Genomic DNA, 20,486 nt, shown 5'->3' on the forward strand with positions numbered 1-20,486 from the left:
ACTTAAAAAATGTCCTAGAATAAAGGAGTATATATTTTTAGAGATGACTGAATTTAAACCATTTCCTGAGCTCACTGCAAATGCAATGCTCAGCTCTCCTACTTATTTAAGCCTGTAGCCAAACAATTGCTTTTAAAATACACAGAAAACAGTGAAAAGGTCTACCTTATGTAAAGTCTAATATGCACATAAGACAAAGATGACAAAACAGGAACATGAGGAACTCTAAATGACAGGAAGTAGCATGCGCAAGAAAATCTCAAATGAGGGAAGGTACCCAAGTAACTTCCTGAGAAACTTGTTATCTAGTTGCAGAAAAATGAAAACATATCTATCCTGAAAGACAGAAGAGCCTTGTACCTAGAGCAAAATAGTCTGTTACATAGTTAGCTATGAATCAAAAGGGTATATTTGTAGAAAGTCAAAGAGAAGTACTATCTTGTCCTTTCTGTTTGCAATTTGCATTAAGGGACCCTGGGGTTTGGACATGGAATTTTCCCTGCAAACGAGACCTTTACTGAATTTCTCCATTCTTCTGGCAAGATCCTCGTTACTATTTCAGAACCGCACAGGGGGAAGAAGGAGGAGAAGAAAAAGAGAGGAATGATTTTAAAGGGTAACTACATCATAGGCATCAAATGTTTGAAAGCTAATGTGCATAGTGACTGCATAAACTGCCATATGATCAGTCCAGCTGTGCAAAATGCTAGGTGATAGGTAAAAATACCATCACTCACTCCTCAAATTTGTTTTCCACCTCAACTGTATGTAGTCCAAAGTATGCCTTGATTTATCATAATTATTTTTTTTTTAGGATCTTAGAGACAGATAGCCCTGCAACAGCGTTATTGTTCATAAGGTATTTTATAAAACCAGCATGGGAAAGAGCCCCGACAGTAGTAGGTGATATATTATGCTTATGAAAAAAGTATGATCTTTTCCTCTTGATGACATTTTAAAAATCCACAACAGATCTGAAAGCAACACTGTCAGAGCAGGAGTGGAGAGTTGGGGAAGGAGAGAGAGAGAGAATGTCTGATTAGTGTGTCCCGGTCCACAACAGAAGAATGAAACAACTGGCACTTACTTCCTCTAAGGATTAGGTCTTACTGGAAGAATCTCACAAATAGGGGATGCATTTACCACCAACTCAGAATGCTCCTCTTTGATTCACAATGAACACAGGAGGTGCGAAGAAAGGAGTGAAACACAAAGTGCTGTCGAATTACTTTAAAAACCCTCTCACAATTGTGACAACAACAGTACTTTTTAAGTTTCATCATGGTTATAATTTTTGAGGAGTATTCTGAACAGCATGGGGTAAAAGGAGGGTGAGAAACGACAGTCCAGCTGGGAGATATGTTCTCATTCAACTCTTAGATCCCCAGATAGCAAGATATGCAACAACACAAAGTAACCTTTAACAGATTTTAAAGTGTTAAACCGGAAAGAGAAAACCAGAAGTAAACCAAACTGAAAAACCAAAACCACACTTCCAGAACCATAGGAAGTGCACAGGATGGAGGTGTTGCCACCAGGTAGAGAAATCTAAGCTACTGATCTCAAAACAGTTTGTGAAACATTCTTATAATGAAGCCACACAGACATTTTCTTCTAAGAAAGGGGAAGACAGTCTAAGCTTTCAGTAACTATGTTTTTGGCAGATTCAAGTTACACCAAGCCAACTGATGTCAAAACAAACAAAAAAAATGCAAGGACAAAAACACCACATAAAAAAGACATTCCCAAACACCCCAGTTTTCCATTTTCCTCTCAGTGCACTTATATTAACATCTCACAAATCTCAAAAAGTTAGCAGAGTAATGCTCTTCATTTAGCACAGAATGTTTCTTTCTTTTTTCAATGGAATATGAAGACACCCAAGACTTAAATGCATTGACTCATCTAACTACACAAAGAGCAGAGAATTAAGAAAACTCACTTCCTAGAGTAATTTCTACACTGCAATGCCAACAACCAAATTTTTTAGCAGTGCAGTAGGAGAAAATTCAGAAAACGTATCAGACTATAGTCAACGCCAAATGCTATTGGAAACAGTTATGATCCCACTTTCTGTTATTTCTATTAAGTGTACATACATTCTGTAACATAATTATCATCTGGAGAATTCAGAGACTTACACTTACATAACTTTAGTCTTTTATGAGGCCATTTAAAGGAACTACCAGACAAAAATACAAAGAGTATGTTTCTTCTATTTTCAATCACCTTCCAAAAAATTAACAAGTTATGCATAGTAAGGTAGTTCAAGAAACTAGAATGAATGCAAAATACTGAGTCCCTTCTATAAAAGCGATTCAACTAAACATGAATACATAGAAAAACAAATACTGTCAATGCTGCACATACTAAGTTAAGAATTTCTTTCTACGTTATAGAAATACACATATAGACTAATTCTTATATTGAATGGCTTTTAAACAGATGAAAACACCAGTACAACAACAGGACAAAACATGAGTTTCGAAAAAGGAAAATTAGGACAAAACTAACACTGACAAAGAAAGGCATAAGATGAAAAATACCAGGTTAGATCTTGCAGTGTAGTATACTTCTTCTGAATTGTCCAAAAAATCGCTACTGTCAGGCTGTTCATTAGATAGAGATCAAGAAACTCAAATTATTTATATTGTGACTGAAAGCCAGGTATACATAAATGTAAATTTTCTTGCTAAAAAAAAAAAGAGATATTGTTAGTTGAAATTCAAACCATGTTAAGACAGTTCTCGGGATGAGGGCAAAACATAGCTAGGGATATGGTCACATTACCAAACACTACTGAATCACACCAAAATGATGAATTATTTATTGTTCATCACCTGAGCTGTGGTAATGTGTGACAGACTGTCCCAGTAAGAGGCAAGTACGGCCAGTTTAACATCTCAGTGCCCCAATGACAATAACTCCTCATGCTGCAGTGGTCCAGTCCTTTGTGCACTCATACCCACAAGTAACTGAGTGTAAGTTTAAGCACGCTTTAGTGAGACAGAAGCAAAAGCATCAGAACTGCTTCAATGAAAATGGATCCACACTGTTACTGCTGGAGGAAGAGACAGGCATCTCTTGCTCCCAATTCCATTTCAAAGACTCGCTCCCAGAGTGTGTAGATTGTTACAAACTTCTCCCATAGACTGGTTTGTGCTGAGGATCTTTGCAAAAGCATCCATTTTTTGAAGAGGCCTCTTGTTTGCAATTGATATGCCAATTTAAATTGTCCATTGGTTCTGTAGCTAATCCATACCTGTATGTTTTTTCTTTGGTCTCTGGATGCAAAATCATTATTTTTAAAATGACAGTTCTGTTTTATCTGGAAAGAACATATCAGGTCTGCATGCTTCATATTCTGATAAAAGCCATGGAGGAGTTAATTTTCCTCCTCAGAAAGATCCAAACAGTTATAGACAGGGAGATGAGACAAGTTCTTTGGACAGGTTTCAAATATGCAATGTCTGATCAGAACAGACAATATTAAGATATTTTCTTATCAACAGAATTAATTCGGACTGTTCATGTCCCTCCTCCAAGAGCTTCTGAGATTCTAAAGTGCAAAGGTCCTGACTGCTAACACACAATGTAGGAGAAGGCTCGATTCCTCCCTTCCAACAACAGCCAAAAAAGTGCTCTGAAAAACTGCTTTAATCCCTGCAGAAAATCTCTCTCCACAGTTTAGCAACTCAGGTTCCTAAGGTGCAATAAAAACACCATTGCCCCATGGAGTTGTCCAACAACTGGTTTATATAGTCAATGACTGATAAAAAGAAAGAAATGGGAAAAGTACTTTCAAAACTTCAGCTGCTCCACTAACACCTTTTTGCAATTATGATTCTGTGTGTATATGTGTGCTCTTAATGAGCAAAAGCATTATAATTTGAACTATACATTGCTACCAACTGTATTTTCTTTACAATCCAGAGCATGTAACAGGGAAGCAAAGACAGGATAACTTGCAATCAGTTAAAAAATAATTCTGAGTTAGCTGGTGAGCTTACAGTAGAAGCACTGACTGCATTATCGTATTTAATAAAATATAATAAAAATATTAAAAAAAATAAAAAGCCTTATGTAACCAGGGCTCCTAAATGATGCTGTTATGCAGTTATGTCAAGGTCTAAGTAACACATCTGAAATACTTGTTTAAATCCTACGTGTGATTTGGTAAGCTATTCTCCTCCATCTCAAACAGGCACCAGAAACTGCAGGCTACCTGTCCAGCCAGTTCTGAGGACGAGTAAGATTATACACAACCTCATACACCCAGAGCCAGCTGACCCACTACCAAAGGGCAAAGCACTGGGAAGGAGCTTTTAGTACAACTACAGAGCACCACAAGGAAATCTGTGTCAGAAATCTGACTCACGTGTGGTTTGTAGACTACAGAAGTACATTCCTAGGTACACACCATTCCCAAAACCAACTCGGGGAAAACCAGTGTTCCTCCCACCTATGTACTAAGCCAACTTTCTCACCTTAACACCTGCCTTAAAAAAACAAAGAGAACACAAAAGTCCGCAGTGAGGAAGCAGACTTATCTTTTTATCCAGGAACGTGAAGAAGCTGCCCAAAGTGCACAAATGAGGAAAGCAACAGTCTCCACAGAAGAGAGGAATCTGCTGCAATTGTGTGTGTGAGACAGCACTGACACCTTTTCCCTTACAGCTTGCATTCTCACACCCCTTGTATCGATGGGTCCATAGGAAGAAGACACTGGCAATACATCTTTGCAGAATACATCCACTGCCAGACTCAGCATGGCTCAGGTGTGATGCAGGGCCACAGAAGGATTGTTCACACGGGAAATTCTTTTAAAATGCACCATATCTTTCCCCTAATTCTACTCAATTCTACTATTTCCACTGTCAATACAAGAACAACGGAGAGCAAAAGTTGAGTACGCACAGTAATTCTACAATTAAAAAAAATAACTCCATAAATAAATGGAATAATATCCTGGACAATGAGGTATAAAGGATAAAGGAAACCTACAAGACAAAGTGCTGCTGCTTAGCACATACATCACATCCAGCAGAGCCCACAAACAAGGAGTTTTGCTGCATATAGTGTAATGGCACCAAAGAAACATTACGTTACAATTGGTCAGTAAAATCACTAACAAGTTTAGTAGTGCTAAGGAAGCATGCTACACATCTCCTGCACAGATATTTGCAGGGGATAATGTGCAGAGCATTGCACATGCTGCTTGTTACTCACAAATTCATGATGTGGCTCTGTCTCTTTCCTCAAAGGTGGATCAAACTTTACTTGACCAACTAAAGAGGAAAAAAGGAAAACAAGAATTTAAGTTGGACTGTGGTTACACAAAATTTAGCTCCCAAGGTTAACAAAAAGAGAAAAATTTAGTTAATAAGTGTATCATATCCCCACTGATGGAAACTTCTGACACATGGACATACCCAATTTGTGCCTGCTAGAAACGAATGGGCACAGAAAGTACTCTTTTATCACAAAGGCAGCACAATCACCATTTGCGTCACCTACTCATTATAGGGAACAGGAAAACCATTCAGCAAATAGGGCAGCGAAGTATCTTCTGTAGAGGCACAATACAGCTGTAATTTATAGAAAAGGCATATCCATGGTGTGAATTCACTACTGAATCTGTTCTGTTGGGAGACCCACTAGCACTAAAGAGTGTTGAATGAAGTTTGGAGCAAACTAATCACACTTTCTAGGACACCAGTTTGGCAGAACCTCTTTAACACTTCTCCCCTTAACTTCAGCTTAAGAAAAGACAGCTAAAGCTTTAAGTATTGCTCTGATTTAATTCAAACAAAAGAATTACTGCAATTTGAGGGATGAAGTCTGTTTTGAAAAGCCAGTGATCAACCTCCTCCCTTCCTGATCTCTATGTGACTTTCAATTCAAAAGCAAAACAAAGATAATTAAGGGAAGAAAAAATATTCCTTTGCCATTCTGTTACCCAGCTGAATCTGGCTTTGGCCTGAATATCCTTGCTGGAGTGGCATACAAAGCTATATCAATCAGCTCTCAGAAGAGCTCAGGTTGTGTCCTGTTCAATTAAGATGAAGCAACAGTGAGCCTTGCAGAAGTGGTGACAAAGGGTGTAGCCAAATATCTTACACTATTTCTTTTGCATAGTCATCTAGAATCTATATACTTAAGTGAAACAGCATGTTCTTATTTTCCTACACATCATTAAAAATGTTTCTATGTATACCAGATACCCAAAATACCAGTTGAAGTAGTAATGATGATTATTTTAAGAATACTTCATATTGTCATATCACATATGCTTACAGTTTATTTCAGAGCGTGTCTTTTCTTCTCTTCCATTTCTACTTGTTGAATGAATTCTGTGAGGCACTACAAGAGGCTAGAAGTGAAAAATAAAATATTTCAGTACCAAAATATGCTCACTTGAAAACCAGTATTGTGTGACAGTTTTTAGCAGGTTTCTTTAGCATAATATCAAAAAAGGAAAGAAAGAAATCAAGTGAAAGCTAAATATAAAGATTGCATGCAATTTTTTATACTTAAGGTTAGAATTATTTAGAGACATTTCAACTGCTGTCTTCAAGATAAGGGTTTTTAGAACATCAGATTTGAGCAAATACACAGATAATGCTGGCCAGCATTTGTCTTTGTTCATATAGCATTTCCTTTTTTCACCACTCAGCTTAAGGTAGCGGTAGTTTTTAAAAGAAGCAGCAAGACTAAATCTGACTCACTGGCAGCATTTTATTCCATTAGATACTCCGATCATTATCCTAAACTAAACTGATTCCTAAAAAGTCATCAATTAGGTTCTTTAAGTAATGAGAAATTTGCCTGAGGTTTTCAAAGCTGAGTAGAAAGGTGCATTCCTGGTACTCTCATGCTGTGTAGTAAGAGAGAGAGCATAATTCCTACATATTCACCTTCATATTTATATTCCACATCTATTTTTTCCCCTGAATTTCCATTTACTTCTCTACAGGATGAAGTATCCTGAACTTTTAAGACTTAGCTTTCTTTTTTTGCCCATTGGATTTTCTCTCTGCTTTCTACAAGCATTACTGAGGTTCTCTTAGAAACCATAATTTAAGGTTTCTTAACAAGAGTACAAGATCAGCTGACAGCTGTATTGTCCTAGTTTTGGCCAGGACCCAGGGGTTATTCTACACCATCTCATGTCATTTCCAGGGGTAGGGGGAAAGAGCTTTCTGGCTTCTGAGAAGGGCGTGGCTTACAGTCGAAAAACATGGCAGCACTGTCGGCTATTGTTCATTGTTTGGGGGTCCGCAGTGAACATTTTTGTATGTGAATCGCCCTATCTTTGTACACTTCTATTATTAATATTGTTGCTGTTACTGTTTGTTTTCTTATCCCATTGCTGTTTCCAGTAAATTTTTCTTATCTCAGCTTGTAATCTCCAACTTTTGTGCCTCTAATTCTCAACTCCATCCCATGGGAGCAGGAAGGGAGAGCAAGCAAGTGGTATGTGGTTTGGCAGACTGTCAGTGGGGGGCAATGAACTGGGGAGTACCATTCCTAAACCACAACACGTATACAATCAGGTCCAAAATTAGCAACACAAATCTTAACATTATGCATTCATACGTCCTTTGTAATGAAATCTTACTTTTTAGAAAAAAAGTTATTTTTCCACGGTGTTAGCCCAAGTAATCTCTGAAAAACGCATGTTCGCTCTGTTTCTGTGTTGAATATGTGGTAGCAAAACAATTTTTAATTAAAGCAGTCTGAGGCTATGATGTGCTGGTATGTTAGCTTTGCTTTTATATACAATTATATTCTTCACAGGGCAACTTTTGACTACAAAGTGCTGACAGTTACAAAATGCCCACTGGTGTACTATCACAGAGAATCATGAATAGCTCAGCAACTGTTTACCCCTCAAATACTATCTGAAAACATCCATTTTCATCACACACTACTACCTTCCTTCCTATTAGTATCCAACACATATGTACACAGTGTTTCACCTCCCATTTATGTTCACTTTGCTCTTCTTTGAAACAGGAAAGACTTGCAGGTTGTGGGTATGTATTTTTTCCCACATATCTCATCGGCAGTGTTTTGTTTCTCACAACTTATGTCAATCCTCTCCTTCTACAGTTCCATTTTGTTTATTGCACATTGCTTGGGGCTTAAAAAATGGTTTGCTATAGCTCAGAATGCATTTCAAGGTTTCATCTAAGTGCTGAAAGGTTGCTTATTTATAATCTTTTATTAAGAGGCACTGCCCAGTTGTGTATGATGTGTGTGCATCTGTAACGCCAGCAGAAGCTGTAGGGGGGCTGGGAGGTATTTTTGCCTTTGCAGTGATATTCTGAGTCCTTGCATCCTGACACAGATATCTGTGTTGCACAACAGACAGAGCCTGCCCTCATACCACCTTCTCCAGACCAGAGAATCACGTGAAGGAGTCAAACCTTCATCTCTCAGTCACAAGGACTAAGTCCTCAAGTCACCTTGAAATACATACACTGACAACAGGCTGATACAAACACCTGACATCTGAGCTGTGCAAGAGGACAAAGGAATGTAGGTTAACTTCCCGACACAAAATCCTTGTGGTCACAATTTTCATCATGGTACAGATCTCAAAAGCAATCTTATCCCCAAAACTTAGACTGTACTAAGCATAAGGCATGAGCACTTTCCTCTTTGTAACCTTTTCAGTTAATATCACATCCATAATGAGAATTGCTGTCACAGAAGTGTGATGAACAGGCAGTTGTCAACATCTTCAAAGGTTTATTCTTAAGGGAGTGAAAGCAGAGTCCCAATTGGAAATCCTGTCTGTGACTGAAAGGGAAACTAAATGAAGAGCTCCCAGGGGTAGGGAATATCCGTTTCAGATACTGTTGCCAAATAAATAACAACTGTATGAACAGAAGAACCTTTCTGATTATACCCAAACGATGGCATGTTTTTTGCTTTTACACATTAAACATTTCACCTCTGAGTTTAGAATGATTTAAAGATGTAGTATGGCACTCCTTAGAGGTGGCAAATTCACATCTTAATCTCTACTTCACCAACACAACTCTGCAGACTATCCAAGCAGCAACAGATTGTATCCCCATAAAAGCAGCACAGGCCAAGTGAAGAGCTCGCAGTACAGTGGGCAGCAGACTTGACTTCAAAGACCACCAACAGACAGAAAAGCTCTCGAGTCTCCAAAAATGAAAAACAATCCACAAAAAAACCCCTAAGACACTAACACCACCACCCCAAAAAATGCAAAACTCTAAACAAACTGGGGAGTAGATCTGAGGCTCAAGATTCTCACCAGTGTTTTTGAACTGTGTTATGTTGCACCTTGTTTTGTCACTTCTTTTGATTTTTGATGGATGCATTCAGGGGATTGCCACAAGTACAGGACTGGTTAATCCCTAAATTCAGATGAACATCTCCAGCTGCCTCTGGGAGCAGGCAAGTTTTGGAGCAAGTTCAGTTTTGTATAAAAGGAGCACATACACTTCTTATTCCATTCATTTTATTACAGGAAAGACCACAATGCCAACAACTGCTTTGCCTGTGGCGAGGTTCTTTATCTGAAATACAAAACTCGCTCAAGACGCATTAGATAATTCATTACTACCCGCTTTATTCGCAGGGTCCCAGACTTACTTAATACAAAATAAAATGTTTTTCCAAGTGTCATATCAATCTCACTTTGCAGGAGCCTTAAATGCCTTAGTGGAAAATTATCCAGCAACAAAGTAGGGGAGAAATGTCTCTTACATCTAAGTAAGAGACATCATTCAGTGAAAATGATCCAGCAGCACAGGTAACAGCACAGGAGACCTCAAGGCCACGTGATGAACAATGATGGAGAAGTATCAGTGTGCATAACACAGAAGCCCACAAATGCAGCGGGAAACCATCAGCAATGTAAGATAAACAACAAATGAACTAGTATCTGAAAAATGCATAGCTAAAGACACACCAGTGGCGTGCTCGCCCTCCGTACTGTCAGCCTGTCCAGCTTTTTTTAAGTGACAAAATTAGGTATTTTCTCTGATCACTGCTGGGAGGTTGTTTTCTCTTTGTTTTCTCCCCAGACACGGCATAGCTTTTGCTCCTGATATCACACTCCATTATGGGATAACTGATAAGTAATATACTAGACAACAGAAGAGCCTTCTTAATGCTAAGTCACAGGGACATAAAAGTGTGAACACTATTTTGTAAGCTACAAGTAACTATCAATAAAATGTGTACTGAAGGGACTCATTACAAGAAGAAGAGAGAGATTCTCCACCTGATCAGCCCAAAATGAAGGACAAGACCCTTACTGAAAAGATACACTTGTGCCACAGGGGAATGGTACACGGTTTCATTACAGTTTCCAGGAGAGTAGAGAAGACTCACAGATCTGAGCAGCTCATTCACAGGAAGCACACTACCTTTCTTCTTATGAGAGCTCATGAAAGTTTTGGTTTTCTGGTTTCCACAGAAATACCACTTTAACAGGCCTCCGAGCTCTCGCTCATCACTGAACAGAGAGGGAACTAAAGGACACATAATCCTTAGAATTTATGGTAAGGAGAAGATTCACATTACTCAGTGCTGTTTTCATCAGGAATCAGACACCTTTCTCTTAAAAGTGATGTGAAAGCCAACCACACTAAGGGATTTCTTGTGTGTTTGACTTCCTTAAATATTTTTTATCAGGAAAAATTATTAAATTTGCTCCACTGTGTGCATTTGCTTTTAAAAGTATTAACCATTATTCAGTCATCATGCTTTCCTCTCCTCCTCTCTTGTTTAGAAAATATGCACTGCACTCAACAACACAAAAAATTATCTATTTCACTTTGGCTTCTTTCCACATTTTTTTATTTCAGCTTCTGAGAAGGACTTGGTGCATGTCAACTTGTCTTTGCTGTTCCAGAAAGTAAAAGTTCATTTAACTTGTAAAATCTGAAAATTAATCTATTAAAGTAGTTGTTTCTTTTAAGCTTCTTCTCCTCTGAAGGCATTTTTAGACTAGTTTACCAATTAAAAAACCAAAAGTATGTAATTATTGAATCAATGGCATTTGTGTTGAAAGGATTACATTTTCTCTTCCAAAAAAAGGCCATCAGTTAGGGAACAGTAAACATTTGGACAGTATTCACTAACATGCAGTAAAGTACAAGACAAGATGAAGTACCAGAATATCTGTTTTCTCTTATTTATTAAACACTTCAGTTCTGCACTGTTTATCGTCTTACATAAGCAGGCTTTTTCCCAGCTGTTAAAGCCAAAAATGAGAAACTTTGAAATTTGATTTCACTTGTGGTTTTGTCAAAGGCAGAGTATTCTAAGATCAAAAAATACCACCTGCAAAAAACACACATCAAACCATTTGACAAAAACAACTACAGGATCATACTCTCCCCTACACAGGTATAAAATTATTTTTATGAAAATGTTTTCTTTGCAGATGAATGGAAACATAACTCCACAAAGATACAGTAGAACACATGACAAAACTCAGGACTGGAGAAGCAGATCACATTTACTGTTGCAAAGTTGTTGAAGAACAACAATGAACAAAATTTTAAAGTAGTTACACCTCCTTAAGGTTCTCTTCCCCAAGTATAATGACTTTTGTTAAGTGCCTGTACATGTGACACAGCAGCACAACCAAAAGCAACCTCTGAGACTATTCCCAGATAACAATACATCCTGGGGCTCAATAAATCATAATAATTTACTTTTGCTGGCAAACAAAAACTTAATCTGATTCTATGATTAAAATATATTCCTACCTCAGGATCATCATCATCAAAATCATGGTAAGTGGAATGATCAGGATTATTCATTTTATCCAAAAGTTCAATGGCAAGACTTCGATTTAATGGCTGGGTAACAAAGGGATGCTGAAGGACAGAAGGAAACACACGGATTAAAATTTCAGCCACTCATATTAAGCATATTTTAATTTTATAACTTAAAAAAAATCCCATACATAAATTTATACCTGTAGCAACTTTTCAGCTGTAGGTCTCTTTTTAGGATTTTTTGTAAGTGCCATTTTCACAAAATGATGGAAACTATTGGACCTGTAAAATGAAGTGCTAAACATTAAAACCAATTGCCAGTAAAGTACATTAATTTTCTACCGAAACAGAAAAGTACTTACCATTTCATTTTGTCCTTTAATTTAGGAGGCTGGAAGTTGCTTTTCGTCATTAGAAAAAGTGCTCTGAAAAAGAAAACAACAGTATTTCTGTGGTTACATTGCAATATATATATGAGATGAATTATTAAATATGTTATTTAGTTGGCAGTAAGAAGTCCCATTAGTTTAAGAGATGCAACCAGGACAACATTACACATTTATGCACCAAAAAGAGTTGTTAGAATTTCTATACTGTTCATTCAGAACACTTACAGCTCAAGGCTCTTGCAGCACACCCAAACACCACAAACCCCCTCATCAAATAGATTATTTAACAAGCTGTATTTACTCACCAAGATATAATCCCTTACTAACCTCATTGGATGTAGGTCAAACATTGGAGGTTGAAGTTCAGCAAGCTCTATAGCAGTTATTCCAACTGCCCACAGATCACAGAGTTGGTTATAGCCACCTTTTCTTTCTACTGCAGCAACTTCTGGTGCCATCCTAAACGATAAAAGATTTTTAGGTAAACTTCTCTCCATAAATCAAATATTCTTCTGTACAGAGTAGTTTAGTACTGTCTTCCCTAAAGCTCTCAATCTACAAGTTCACAGCATATACATGAGTGCATATATACAGATACACCTAAGTGTTTGTGTAAAATGTAATGTATACCTGAAGTTCTCCTCAATCATTTTCAAGTAACTAATAGGCAGTTTCTAAAATGGTCATTTAGGAGTAAGTGGATGAAATCAATCTGTCTCAGGACTTTTTTGCAGGCACAGGACAAAACCTTTACTCAACAATCAAAGAGTCTAAAGTATAATTATTCAACTACAATAAAATCAAAATAATATCCAAATTCACACATGGCCCCAGAAAGTGATCAACTGGCTTTGAAGAGAAAAATTCTAACAAAAGAAAAAGCAATAAAATGTCAGCTTTCTTGTATCCTGAATGCATGAGACCTGAAGACTCATTGTCACCTCTGTACAGAGCACTCCCTGCTTGTAAAGTCTGTCTCTCTCATGCCAGGTCACCTCATTTAAGTTAACAAAGTGGTTTCACATTGTGAGGTGGCAAAAATTAACAAACATAACCAGCACATAAATAGGGATACCTAAAGGAAATGATTCACTAGGCATTGTCACACGTTTTGAACGGCCAATGTGAATTACAAATTGGATTGTCCTATATAGTTCTATCAGCTGGCTAACATGTTAGCATTTTTTTACCTTTGAACTTTATCAGTCCAGATCACCTGAAAAGTAGGAGTAAATCTGTAGACATAACTCAATACATGTATGACAGATGAATGTCACTCAGCAAGTGCTCCAGTAAATCAGCAAGCAACATCTCAAATGATGCATCATTCAAGTACAGGCATCCTGTAGCCCCAGCACCAAGCCTGAGAGTTCAAGAAGTGTTTGGACAATGCTCTCAGGCACATGGTGTGACTCTTGGGGATGCCCTGTGCAGACATAAGAGTTGGACTCGATGATCTTTATGGGTCCCTTCCAACTCAGCATATTCTGTGTTTCTGTGATCCTTATCTGTAGATCTGAAAACATCAGCAGGTTTGGTGGTAGAACTTATTTCAAGTTTGCATAGCTAAACCGTATTTAGATAAATTTCTTCCAGAGGTCATTAAAGATACCAATCACCCTAAATCAAAAAGGAGGGAGTTACCAAGGTAGAGGGGGAACATGGGTTAAACATGGCAAATAGGACGGTTACTAGCACTAAAGACAGTGCACAGCAGTTCACGTGTCCTGACGGCTCTAATGGTCACTAAAACCTTCACAATATTCTGTCTGCAGCTAAATTTTCTTCTCCACAATCTCAAAAATTTTGCTTTGCTTGTGCTCTCAAATCTCTGAGAAGCTTGGCAAAGAACAACAGATGCTTTTCATCAGCATTTAACCTATGTAATGCTTTCGAAGTTATTATTTAAGGTTGTTTGAGAAGCCTGGCACGATTTGAAAGTTACAGTCTCTCACCCAGATGTCTTGGGAAAGAGACACAAACCAAATCACGCAATCATGACTGATGAGTGTTCGTGTCATTCTGAAAGGGAAGCGAAGCCTTGGTGTGACTTACATTGCAGAAGAATGCTAAAAATACTATGTTTGATTATTTCAAGTCAATACTTGAATGTAGAATTTTTTTCATTATGTACATTTTTGTCTTGTAGCTACTATGCTGTCAGACTACAGAATTTTTAATGTCTGTCTGGGAAATGTACAACAAAAGTGTTGTTTTAGAGTGACGAATGTGTCTCATTTACTTCAATGTGAAAGGGAACAACCACTTCCAGCGTAAAGAGGATAAAATGAAAGGCTAAACTTCAGGTAAGACAAATTATACAAACTAGTTTAATGTGGGAAGAATAAAGATGCAGTACAGATAAACAGAAATGTATCACAGAATTCAATCAGTTTAAGCAAATAAGGGGAAAAATGGCTCAGAGGAACAGTTCAAAAGTGGCAAAAGAATCTGTGGATTTGTGCAGACAAACAAATGAAACTCATCAACTGAAAAGTTGCAGAAAAGCTGTATCTAGGCTGGAGGGAAAGAAACATAACACATCGAAATGGAAAATCAGGGAAAAAATATTAAGGATGAAAGTTAAAAACAAAATTGCGAATAGTTTTTAAGTTTTACTAAATTAAGATAAATTAGTCAGTGATGAAGGCAGTACACAGCCTTTCAATTTTTCAGAGCATTAAAGCATTTTCTCTGATACTCAGCTAATTCAGGATTTGGCATAAGTAACACAGAAAGTCTGACACAGCCTTTAGTGATCAGTCTACCCAGGAAGTGTCAGAGCATGCTTTTCAACACTATTATATTTGCTACTGTTATATTAATGGCCAAGTAAAACAGTTACCAATACGGGGTGCCAATGAATGATTTCCTTTTGGCAATTGTAGCCGTTATCTGTGCAGATACTCCAAAATCAGCTATTAAAAAAAGGCAAAAACAAAATGACAATTAAAAACTGATTCGATATAATTAATTGATAATGAACACAAGTTTGGCTTCCCCACAGTAAGAGGTTATTAAGTATACTGGAAATATTTAACAAAAAATAAATAACAAAAGCAAATAATGGAAACTTGGTGTATCTCAGATACCATCAGTCAGTTCCCCTCAGTCACTTGCCAAACATGCACACAAACATGTCCCTCATCCACACACAGAAGAACAGGCTAACACAAAAGACCTAACAGTTACATGAAGTTTTTTAATAGGATAAAATACATATTTTGTGTTATCCAAGAGATTCTTTCAGATAACCTTTCAAGGTACACTTCACATTTAAGCACTCTTAAATGGGACATTTTATTAAAACCTCATAAACCCCTGTGATTTGAATTTTATCTCCCCCTTACAGTATCAGAAGGTCTTTTTTACCTCACTGTTCCAAAACAACTCACATTAATCCTCAGATGCTAATTGGATGGTATAGTTAGATATTACCAGCAAGATAAAAAGAATTCTGATATTCACTAATTCCTTATATGAACCATCATTTCATTAAACAAAATAGAGCATACTGCTTCCCAGAGCACATAAAAATATTAATAGCACTAAGTTGTATTTACTCACCTAATTTTACATGGCCGTTATCCGTTAAAAGAATGTTTGCTCCCTTTAAAAAGAAGTAAGTATACTTAAATTAAAACATGCAGATTCCTTCAATACCATATTACAAAAAAATTATGTGAGATCTTATGGTAAACTAGGGCCAAAGACAAAGCAAGGACTGTGTTCAATAAGTCTGCAGTCTTACCAAGGAAATGTTTGTGAAATTAGCAAGTTACCATTCTGTTATATAAAAAATACCCCTTGGATATACAGGGCTTTTCATTACTTTTTCATTTAGCCTATGGTACTACAGAGTTTTGTATTGTATACAAAAGCTCTCTCAAAAGACAGAGTATGATGATTTGCCTATGCTGATTAATTCTTACTTTTTTCTATTTACAGTGACTGAAAGGAAATGGAAACTCTAAAGGTCAAAGCGGAAACAACTTGATTTTCTTTTCATAAGTAGGAGCTGGTTTTGTCTTGTTTGAGAGCTATGCTTATAATTATAGCCTTAAGCACCTGCCTCGATATTCAAGTGCTTAGCAATCCTTAAGTGTTTTCCATCCTTATGCAACAGAGATTCTGTTTAGTGCTAGATTTGAAGAGTTCATTTTTGTGTGGCTGTACGTACCACTCACTTCAGTTCAATAATCAAAATCATCCCAAAGTGGAGGTTTGTACCATAAAATTACAAGATAAAAGGACCAAGAACAAACCCGATTTGAAGATTGAAAGCAGGTATAGGTTGAGTTGAGTGAAGGCTAGAGCTGGCTAAATACAGCTCCAAATGTCAGCACTGCCCATCAACTAGATGGAAAGGCAGCAGAGATGAACCTCCAAAAATATGTTTTTACAGATTATAGCTTTTCACAGAGAAAGAAAAGTCAGGCCTGCAGTGAAATGCAACTAACTTGGCACATGTTGCATGAGTACAGTTAATGAGCCTTATAGATGGAGCTTGGTAAACAGTGTGACAGCCCAGTTTACATACTCTTGACCTTGTTAACCTTTCAAGACCAACAGAACAGGTATTCTAAATACATAACTTAGCTACTGAGGGAAGCAAACACAATTCAGCAGTCAGGCAATCTGCAGATGAAGACAGTACTTTTCCATGCTCATGAGAACAGCTTTTTTTTTAAAAGAAATCTCAATCTAAGCACTCTAAGCATTTGTTATCAGCACAGTTCTGCTTAGAAAAGTATCTGTGCACTGTATACTTACACGCATAATTTTGCATTCTATAAAGTATAATGTAAAATATTTAATTTTGGTGTTCAAAGTAATCTTTCATTCAGAAATTATTTTTATGATTGCTCAAACCCCAAATACTCTTCTGCAGCCAATGAGAACAACTTGGAATCAGGCTTTATGATGGCAATCTCAGCTGAAGCTGCTATATACATTGCATTCCTAGTCTGGAAAAAAACAAACCAAAACCAACAAAACCAACAGCATGCAACAAAACAAAGGAATATGATAATTTAATGTCAGATTTCCAGGAGGAAGCTTGCCAGGTTTAAGCTGCAGTCTGAGCAAGGAAGAGTTTGGAAAGACTAGGCAGTAAAACTCCTGGAACAAAAAGTCAACAGGAAGCACCAGAAGGAAACTATAACAGAGTGTAAAAGTCTGAACAAGCTGTTTTTGATATAGCTTTGCTGAGGTGAAGACTTAAATAAGTCAGTGCTAATAGCCTGATTTGCAGCACCTTCTCTATTTTTAGCATGCGAGGGAGGGGACAGAAGCAGCCTCCAAGAACCACATGCATAACAGTAGCCACTGCCCTGCAATCTGCTCACCAAGAAAAGAAGCAAGAAGCCAAAGCAACAGCTCTGCTCACTAGCTAGTTCAAAAAGAAGGGTATGTTGAGCTTGGAAAAGCTACGGGAAAGCGCAAACCATTCTTTTGCACAGAGCACACCCTTACAGCCATCTGAACATACTGCTCTGCACACCAGCTGATGTCTAAATTTTACAGCACTGGTCTAAATAAACAGTAAGTGTGGCTCCAATGAAAAGAACAAACTGTTTCCATGCATGTATTTTAAAGAAAGTTTTTCCCCCCCCTCCCTTGGGAAAAAACCCTACATATTCAAAAGTACACACAAAATTGATACATAACAGTAAAGACCACTGGAGGTGACGTAACCTATTTTAAAAGCACAAAAATTCCTTTCAGTTTTTACTTACCTTTATATCTCTGTGCATTTTTCCTTTACTGTGAAGGTAATACAGTCCCTGCATAAAATATTTAGATAATAATTTAGTCCAACATTTTTCATTTTATATACATTTCTCACCCAATTACCAGATATATTTAGGATCCAGTTCAATCATCTAAATGACTCACTGACTGAAGAATATTTTTATACTTCAATGTATCCTGCTGCAAATTTGCAAATTCCAAATATGCAGTAGCATATTCTTTAAAGAATCTTTAAAGAAAGATATTTAGATATTAGATATTAGATATTTATCTAGTATCTAAAATACAGGATAGTTGGAAATTATACCAGTCACCACATCTGTTGGAAGAAGAATATTCCCCAACCAAGTTTTCCTCTGGACATGGTAACTGTCACCTTTTCAGACCAAGCCAATTACTGTTAAATTGCCTAACTGTCTTCTATTCAGCAGTCAGATCACAGGATAACTGAAGTTCTCTCCTACACCATTACACACTTCAATCAAGCCTAGAAACACGCCAGCAGGCAGTGCTTTGGGTCTAATACTGGAGTTCAACTCTATTTCATGGATTTCTGCGGAAGCATTAGGCTGTGTTTCTGGGTCTCAGTGACAGTACCAAAACATTTTAAGACTCAACACAAGTTAGAAACTAAGTTTAAATTCTGGAAAAATACTATAAAACCGAATCTCTGCACGACAAATCATAGACCATGTAACTTTTGACACTCCAGGCTTATCTCTAAAATTCTCTTCTAGGGTAAATCGACACATAAACATCTTCCTCGCTCTGTGACCATGAACCTCCATAAGGCTCTATGTTCACAAGAGATCTCTATGCCAAGACAGAAATTTTTTTGCCAGTTCATGCAAGACACCATGGAGTTGACTGCAAAAAAAAATTAGGATTGTTTTCAATTATTAGCATTTTTATAGATGGTCAATATATAACAACAGGAAAAATGAGGAAACACGTGACTTGGTTCTGGAGGTTTCAAGTGAACAACATTTTACAGACAGACAACAGTACCCCGAAAATAGTTTTTGGAGAAATTTTTGGCAGTTCATGAAAAGCTCTATGCAATGTAGCTGATGTGCTAATCAGTTATGAAATTCAATTCCTTAAACTAAAAAAGCAAGAAGCTCCACTCACAGATGCTTTAACCTGTTTCTCTGGGGGACATGGCTAGCAATACCCAGCTGGTTCAATGGTTTTTAGGAGTCCTCACTGCAGGCACGCACACAGACACAAAAACTGCACTTGATTTGCTTTTTGCACAAAGTGTAATTAATCAAATAATCTACCAGACCATTGCAACAACTGGCATTAGCTAGAAGAGTCCCATGTATACTCCTTAAATCTCTGGAGGCTACTGGAAGTCCATCAAACTCACACACTTTTACTACTGCCTTGAAAGAATTTGAGGTCACTGTTTTCAAACCTGAATGCCTGGAGACAGGTACTTTAAAGGTCATATTTAAAAGACCTATGTTTTCAAAACCAATCTCACTGATTCCAACCAAAATTGATAGCGAGTGTTTTTTGAAAATAGACAATTCAATGGGCTTCTAAATACGAAGACTGCATGGTAACTTTAGGCATCCAAGTGAAACACTGGATTCATAGAAACTGGTGGCAAAATTAATATTGGACAAATTACTTTTATTTTATAGGAAAAGTGATGTTGCATTATAAGCTACAACAAGATATCAGAAACTATATACATTATATTTGGTCAGAGTACTAGAAGCATGTATTTACAGACAAATTAAAATATACAAAAATGGGTCCAGAAATAACACTTAAAAAATACATACAAAATAGCAAGTTTCTTTCTCACAGACAATTTATCCATATTGATCAAGATATCTTCCCACACAATAAATGATTTCATAAATCCCATTCTAGACTACCAAAACACTCCTCCATATGCTGAGAAGATTACAGATTTGATTGATGGACTATCTGATAGATAAGGAATTGGCTAGATGATTGTATCTAGAGAGTAGTGGTCAACAGCATAAAGTCCAGATGGAGATGAGTGACGAGTGGTGTCCCTTGGGAGTCCTTACTAGACTGTTTAATATTCTCCCCCTCTACTCTGCTCTGGTAAGACCCCACCTGGAATGCTGCATCCAGCTCTGGAGTCCTCACCATGGAAAAGACATGGACCTGTGTGAGAGAGAGTCCAGAGGAGGGCCACAAAAATGATCAGAGGAATGATGTGAGGAAAGGCTGAAAGACTTGGGGTTAATCAGTCTGGAGAAGAGAAGGCTCCAGAGAGACCTTATTGTGGTCTTTCAATTCCTAATGGGGTCTTATAAGAAAGATGGGGACCAACTTTTTAGTAGGGCCTCCTGGAATAAGACAGACAGTAATGGTTTTGAACTAAAAGAGAGTAGATTCAGACTAAATATAAGGAAGAATTCTTTTATAATGAGGGTGGAGAACCATTGGAACAGGTTGCACAGAGAGCAGGTAGATGCCCCATTCCTGGAAACATTCAAGATAAGGCTGGACGGGGCTCTGAGCAATCTGATCTAGCTGAAGACATTCCTGCTCATTGCAGAGGGGTCTTTAAAGGTCC

General features: G+C 37.4%; 1 protein-coding gene across 6 annotated transcripts in view; it reads right to left on the minus strand.

The window, feature by feature from the left end:
• Positions 1-20,486, minus strand: part of MAP4K3 (mitogen-activated protein kinase kinase kinase kinase 3) — a 74,993-nt gene that overhangs the window by 37,262 nt on the left and 17,245 nt on the right. For 4 of the 6 annotated variants that reach the window (XM_027697053.1, XM_027697051.1, XM_027697050.1 and 1 more), the window contains 10 exons: positions 17,905-17,952; positions 15,734-15,776; positions 15,012-15,084; positions 12,494-12,625; positions 12,140-12,202; positions 11,978-12,059; positions 11,766-11,876; positions 6,298-6,373; positions 5,230-5,288; positions 2,547-2,609 (listed from right to left, as the gene is read on the minus strand). In XM_027697053.1, the coding sequence (XP_027552854.1) occupies positions 2,547-2,609; positions 5,230-5,288; positions 6,298-6,373; positions 11,766-11,876; positions 11,978-12,059; positions 12,140-12,202; positions 12,494-12,625; positions 15,012-15,084; positions 15,734-15,776; positions 17,905-17,952 (750 nt within the window). The remainder of the gene's footprint in view (positions 1-2,546; positions 2,610-5,229; positions 5,289-6,297; positions 6,374-11,765; positions 11,877-11,977; positions 12,060-12,139; positions 12,203-12,493; positions 12,626-15,011; positions 15,085-15,733; positions 15,777-17,904; positions 17,953-20,486) is intronic. The other 2 variants (XM_027697054.1, XM_027697055.1) reach the window with 1 other exon arrangement.

The sequence above is a fragment of the Neopelma chrysocephalum genome, unplaced genomic scaffold, assembly GCF_003984885.1.
Source record: "Neopelma chrysocephalum unplaced genomic scaffold, ASM398488v2 Primary Assembly neopelma1_117, whole genome shotgun sequence".
Lineage (NCBI taxonomy): Eukaryota > Metazoa > Chordata > Aves > Passeriformes > Pipridae > Neopelma > Neopelma chrysocephalum.